This window comes from Arachis hypogaea, chromosome 19, assembly GCF_003086295.3.
Source record: "Arachis hypogaea cultivar Tifrunner chromosome 19, arahy.Tifrunner.gnm2.J5K5, whole genome shotgun sequence".
In the NCBI taxonomy this organism is placed as follows: domain Eukaryota; kingdom Viridiplantae; phylum Streptophyta; class Magnoliopsida; order Fabales; family Fabaceae; genus Arachis; species Arachis hypogaea.
The window spans coordinates 12,717,286-12,724,455 of NC_092054.1; the positions used below are offsets into that span (position 1 = coordinate 12,717,286).

The following is a 7,170-nucleotide window of genomic DNA, read 5'->3' on the forward strand; positions in this document are numbered from 1 at the left end:
TTTTCTTTGAAGCATTTGCAATCTGTGTTTTCATTTTTGAACCTAGTCTATTTTTGGGACGTCCTCTTATTCTCACCCGTGGAGGGCTTTGAAGCTCGTTAGTAGCTTCCAAGTTATCATCTTCGTGAGAAAATAAAAAATTTCCGTTACTTTTGGTTTTGTGTTCTTGCATCTCAACCATGGCATTATCGTAAGCGCGGTGCAAAATGGCAGTCAGCTCCTCAGATTCTGATACAAATTCACATATATTTTGTGACCAGAACACTAAATTCTCAAATCTTTTGCTTCTTGGCTCCGAAAGAGGCTCGTCGTGGTTGCTCTTGATGTGTGTGTGCCTCCTCTTTATGTTCTTGCTCCATCGTTCTAATATATATCTCGGTGACACTTTGTTTACTCGCTTAAAACTTAACACGCTCAGAGAGTAACGGCACAATATCTCTCTTGACTTGAATAATAAGCATTGGAATTTCACTTCGGCTGCTATACTGTCGTATGTAACCGCAAACTTATTGAATGTTGAGTTTGAAATTTGTTCTACAACTTCGTATACCGTATAGCTTAGAGCGAAGTGTGTTGATCTTGTTATGTAATTCACCTTCCGTTTGAATTGTGCTTGGACTTCCCTGAACTTCTCGTGAGTATATGCCTATTGAAACTGAGCTTCTATTGAGAATTTCGTTGCACACCGTATGACAGTATGAAAATCTGCAGCATTCGATTCTCTCTCTCTCTGCTCCCTATTTCCTAGGCAATTATCGTACTATTTGACAAATTGGATAAGTGAGCTGTTCTGCGTAATGAACTTGTTAAAAAAAGTATGCATGCTCTTACTCCTTTGTGTGCTTCTCATCTCGGCCTAGAAGTGGTGATTGAGATAAACTGGAATCCATAAATGACGATTTTCGAAAAGCTCTGCAAAAAATACCTAAATTAGAACTAAGATACATCGAAAAATATGCAATGTACACCTCTGCTGCAGATTTAAAAAACAACATTACCTGAAAGCCACTTGTTGTCCCTAAGACCTTACTTCATCAGAAAATTATTCTAATTCCTATCAAATGATTCTTTTATAAGAGAGTTCCAAACAACATAACTCATCTCATGTTCGATTTCTTCGAGTCTCTTGTAGCCATTTAATCTACTTGGAATCTTCTTCATGATGTGCCAAATACACCACCAGTGAATCGTTATGGGCAAACAAGCCTCGATAGCCCTTTGCATTGATGCGCATTGATTGGTAAGAATGCCTTTCGGAGCATTTCCTCCCATGCAACAAAGCCAACATTCAAATAACCATTTGAATGATTGAGTATCATCGTTTTTCATCAAAGCGCATCCCAAAAGTGTTGACTGATCATGGTGATTCACCTCGATAAAAGAACCAAAACCCAGATTATACCTAAATACGACGAAACAGAAACAAAATCATTAAATCCACTGAAATAATATCTCTATACACCAAAAATCAGACCAAATACGCATAAACTAGAACAGCATATTACTTGTTTGTATTGTAGGTGGTATTGAATGAAATAACGTCTCCGAAATACTCATAGACAGCCCTGCTCCTTGCGTCCGCCCAACTATAGAATGCAACTATAACTATAGAATCATCATAAAAAATAACAAAAATCATATTCAGAACTCATCATCAAACAGAAACTAAAACAATTCAACTATAGAATCATAAACTATAAACAAACTACATTGTCTAGATTCAAACCACACCTCACTACTTGATCCGATTCAAAACAATAATACAATTCACCCTCGTCCAATTGAAAAAGTCAAAACCTATAGATACACTGAAAAGTTCCCCCAATACACCAAAATATTTCTGATTTACACCGAAAATCTGATATAAAATGCAACAGATTCATTAGAACTACTACATTACATTCAATTCAAACAATCAACAATGAACAGCAATTTTCACAAGCAAGGTTCACAACATTATTCACCTACATAACCATAAACTACTAACGAAAATATTAACTGAAATTGAACCACACCTCAGGTACTTCATTGTATTCGAAACAATAATCCACTTCGTTCTAGTTTTTTTTTTTTTTTTATTATTGGGTTACAAACTCGACCCAAAAAAGGGGAGAGAAGACACAAAACAAATCCTACTTCTCAGTCATTTTTTCTTCGGCATTGCCATCAAGATTAGGACAACGCTACTAATATAAAAATGTCCAAGATACAGAAAAATCACACCTTATACAAGGACTAACACCAAATCAAAAAAAAAAAAAAAAGTTCTCCAACTAAATACTAGAGATACAATAACTCTTGCTATGATATCTCCACTTTTTATTGCAATATTCCGTTTCCAGCACTGTATAGAAGACCACATCCCTATTATCAATACCACAGTTACTCACGAAGATCATTTTGGTGATCACATAACTTCTCATTAGCACCATAATACTTTCCTGTTCTTATTCTGATTATTGACCATTTTTTTTCAATTGTTGATAAATTTGAACTCCTTGTGTGAAGCATATTGAACCTTAATATTATTGAAACTTTGTAGAAAATTTTTCAGTTTATTTCTTTCAAAATTTAGCTTCCAATAGTTATCACCTTGTCCTTTGGCCCATCTCACCAAGATTGCTTCATTGGTTTTGAAGACCACCCGCTCTAGAATTGTATTACTCTCCTCCAGCAAGAATTGAACGGATGTTTCAATGCACTCCACCAAGGCATTAACTCTAGAATTTGCATTCAAAAACTCACATAAAAGCACAACAATATTATTCTCAGCATTCACAAAATAGCCATCCACTGCCATACATTGTTTTAAAGCAACATATTCAACACAAATCCACCAAGAAAATTCATATTCAATATTCACAACTGGTCCTAGACTACTTGTAACCCCTTGAACAATAGTTGACTGCTCTTCCTTCATTTTTTTGTTAATCATTTCCCATTCTTTTAGCTGGTACATAATAAACTCCCATGCATTATCATTCATTATCTTCAAAACGATCTTGCTTTTAAAAATGAAGGCAGAGAACAAAGGAAATTGAGAAACACAAAGAAAGAGAACGCGCAAAAACGACGAAAGAGAACGCAGAAAGAACACACGAAAACGAAGGAAGAAAAGCACAGAAAACGCAGAAAACGCTGACGAAATTTGGAAAAGGAAACGAAATCTTTTCGAAAAATAAAGTTATATATTCGCGCGTAAATTGAAAAATTAGTTATATTAAGAGGCGTGTGAGCTAAATTAAGTTAAAATGACTTGTATGGACAAATCACTTGTATGTGGAGAATATTTGAAAATTTATTTAGTTGACAAAGAATACAACACTCTTTAGCATTTAAGAATAAACCAGTTTTTGAAATTAAAATATTTTTCAAAAGGTTAAAATGTCATTTTAAATGAAAAATTAAATTTAAATTTATAACTAATAAAATGGTACTCGAAAGTTCGTACCGCTCACAAAACAAATCTCAAAAGATGCTAAAGACAAATAAGTTTTTAAAAAATTTAAAAAGATAACAAAAAGAACTAGATATTAAATATATATTCTAAAAAATAATTTTAGAGATCAAATTTTGATACAAATTTTTGCAATTAAAATTAAAAAAATAATATCTTTTCATTATTAAAATTTGATAAATTTTTGTCAAATAATTTTTATTTTTATTTTTATTTTTATTATAAATGATCATATTTTTTTAAAAAATAAAAACAAAAATCTAGAGAATAAAATTTGTATCGAATTTTTTTATATTTTTTAAATATTTATTTAAATATTTTAAAAAATATTTATATCTAATAGATAAATCATTTACTAAATATAAAATTTTATTTATTATTCACAAAAATATAATATTTATTAATTTTTTTTATGGTATTCAAATCATTCATTACCTATTATCGATAACATCAGAAATTATTCCGTCACCGGCTGAATCTTTCGATGCCGAAGTAGGAAGGTGTGGCAGGCAGATATTTAGAGCCGGGGAACCAAAAACTGGTTGTTTGCCCTTTCTCCATCCTTGTTTCCACCGCAATTCAGATTCCCCCTTCATCCCCATCAAAACGAAAAAGAGAATGAATCTTTTAATCCCCAATATCCCACAGCAGATCTCATTCTCCAAATCAGTGTCACTGTCACTCTCAGTATCGGTGACACCCACTCCCCAGCCCCCCGTGCGCCCTCGGTTTCCCGCCATAATCCGAATGGGCGGGGGACCGAGGACGTACCCGGGCGGGGTCTCCAAGTGGCAGTGGAAGCGCATGCAGGCCAAGAAGGCCAAGCAGCTCCTCAAAGCCCGCCTCTCCCGCGAGCGTCACATTTATGAGATGCGCAAGCGGGCCGAGCTCCGGGCCGCCGTCTCCGACCTCGAGAGACCCTGGGAGCCCGTCCAGCAGGCCCCCACCTTGTTCTCTGTGCGGGCCGACGAGCAGGTCAAGGTCCTCGCCGACAGGTTAGAAGCTAGTTATGCAAATTGTGCATCGCTTGTTATGCTATGTCAATGTGATGATTGTGACATAATTCAAGTTAGTTATGCAAACTGATTTTAGAAAAAAGCACAAGTAGTTGAACAATTTCATCATTTGGGATCCTATTGATCACAGGTTCCTGAAGGCAGGTGAATAACATTTCACTAAAGTGAAAAATCTTTCGGTTGCTAAATTAATAAAATTTCGTTTCCCAGGGATTAAGTTATTTAATTGGTTAGACCTAGATTCATCAGTTCTAGTTATAAAAATTGTTCTTTCGCACGTGTGATAGAGCTAGTTAGGCTGTTAGAGTTAACTGGGTAAATTTATAAAAAATGTTATCAGTACCTTTGATAGTGTTAAGTTAGTCAGCTAGAGTTAGTGGCGATAGTTTGAAGTTAAATATGCAAGTTGTACTACTCACTTGTTATAGGATTTGCTTCATTTATTGATGTCGGAATGTACAGGATGCACTGTTCATTCGACAGTCTTATCATTTGTTTGAGTACAGGTTCCAAAGACCTGGTGGGTTTGACCTCTGGAGCGAGAAGGACGGGCCTCAGTTGTTTGAAACTCCTGATGAGTTGCCATCTGCAAGGTTCTTCCCCAAAGGGGTTGTTCATAGTATCAGGCCTTATAGGAGGATTGATGCTGATGAGTTGCTGGGGAAGGGTAGCGGGGTTAGTGATCATAGAGATGGAGAGGATTCTTCTTCTGCTGCAAGGTTTTTATCTGAGGGTCTGGATGATGAGTCTGATGATCAGGAGTGTTCTTCAGCTTTGTTGAGCTCTTCAGAGAATAATGGGGTGAGTGTTCATGGTGGATTGAAGAATGATGGGAGGAATGGACAGAGACTTTTGTTTGAGCATGTTGACAATGAAGGGTTTTCTTCTTCTCCTTTGGATTATGGGAGGAAGGGATTGAATTCTGGCGGCCGAATGAGGAAGAATAGGAATGGAAGCAGGCTTATGTCAGAGGGTGGTCGTGATGGGTTTGATAATGAAGTGTGTTCTTCTTCTCCTTTGAGTTATGGAAGAAGTGGAGGGAATTATGATGGTAGAATGAGAAGGAATACGAATGGAAGGAGGCCTTTTTCAAAGGATGATGATTATGGATCTGATGATGGGGAGTATTCATTTTCTCCTTTCAATTCTGAGAGGAATGGAGTTGATGGCAGAATGAGGAAGAATGGGAATGGAAGGAGGTTTCCATCAAGGGATGTTAGTGGGTCTGATGATGGAGAGTATCCCTCTTCTCCTTTCAGTTCTGAGAGGAATGGAGGGAATGTTGATGGCAGAATGAGGAAGAATGGGAATGGAAGGAGGTTGGCATCCAGGGATGTTAATGGGTCTAATGGGTCGTACTCTGGCCGAGTTGGTTCTGGTACGAGGCAGGGTTGGGGTAATCCTAGTGCCAACAGAAGAGGTAGTGCCAACAGAAGAGGTGGAACATACAGTAGCAGAAATTCAAGCTATGATTTGCCAAGATTCAGAGATGCTAATTCTGAAGTTTATGATATGGATTTGCAACATGATGGAAGTTACGGGTTCCACAGGAAGAGTGAGCAATCTAAATCTAGAAATTGTTAATGGTTTGAACACTCAGTCAATCAAGGCATTGTAGAGGATGAATCGAGTGCTGCTATCGGCATAATGTTTCTTGAGGAAGGTGACAGATGCGGAAAATGTATTGCCATTTTGGTAGGCCTTTCTAGTCAGCTTAATTCCTCAGAATTTATTGATTCCATGAAAACAACAATGTCTTGTCTGAATATGCAGCAAGTTGAATTTGCACAAGGACCTGTCAAATACTGTATTATTTTGTATATATTACGAGTCTTGAAAGAACATTACTCGTTATAGCTATTTATCATTTAGGTCTTTAGTTGAAATCCATAGAAGTTTTAATTTTCATGATTGCCATGTAGTTCTTCTTGGGTGATCTGTTCTTTAATTCTGTGGTAACTGACCTAAAGTATTAGTACGAATGAGGTCATAGATTTGTTGAAAACAATCTCAATATGATGAATTGCTGATCAATTCCTAAATTGTATTATTCAGAGTAGCTTAATTCCTCTTTCTTTCTTTTCTGCTGAAACATTCTAATTTCAACACAAAAACCTGGTATTTTTATTGTACCAATTAATACTTTCTCATGTTATTAGTTATTGACTGTGTATGAATCTGAATAAAATTCTGGATAAACACTTGGAACTTAGCAGATATTAGCACATGCCTTCTCTTTGCTATATGTCAGACTTATTCATGCTTTTATGTTAGACTTCATGACGATTTTGTTATTGCCAATAGCAATAAGGTTATTTAAGCATAAGACCATAGTTCTGTTCAAGCTTCGTGGTGGTCTAGAGATTGATTGTTGCTCCTCTTCTTACTTTGGTCTCTATTCTGTTCACTCCCTCAGCTTCCTTTAAATTATTGGCTATATTTGGTTATTCGTAAGCAATAGAATCAACACTTATGACCTGTTCTCAATGGAATTAGTGTCTTTGATTTGCAAATTGTTGAACATGGACATGCTTTCATTATTGTATTATTGTGGGTAAAGAGACTTCCTTCAATTCTTTCAGTATTCCTTTCCTTATTTCCAATACATTTTGGCTAATGCCGATGGCAAATTGAGTCAGGAAACATATTAGGCTATAATCAATGACATTTTAAATCTCGAAGCTGAACATGGTGACA

The 7,170-nt window shown here is 36.2% G+C and overlaps 1 protein-coding gene across 1 annotated transcript; it reads left to right on the forward strand.

Moving 5' to 3' along the window:
* The first annotated feature begins 3,895 nt into the window (after positions 1-3,895).
* Positions 3,896-6,532, forward strand: LOC112776409 (uncharacterized). Its single transcript, XM_025820570.2, has 2 exons — positions 3,896-4,452; positions 4,980-6,532. The coding sequence occupies exons 1-2, from the start codon at positions 4,076-4,078 to the stop codon at positions 6,055-6,057; spliced, it is 1,455 nt and encodes a 484-aa protein (XP_025676355.1). The 5' UTR covers positions 3,896-4,075; the 3' UTR covers positions 6,058-6,532.
* Positions 6,533-7,170: the final 638 nt, after the last annotated feature.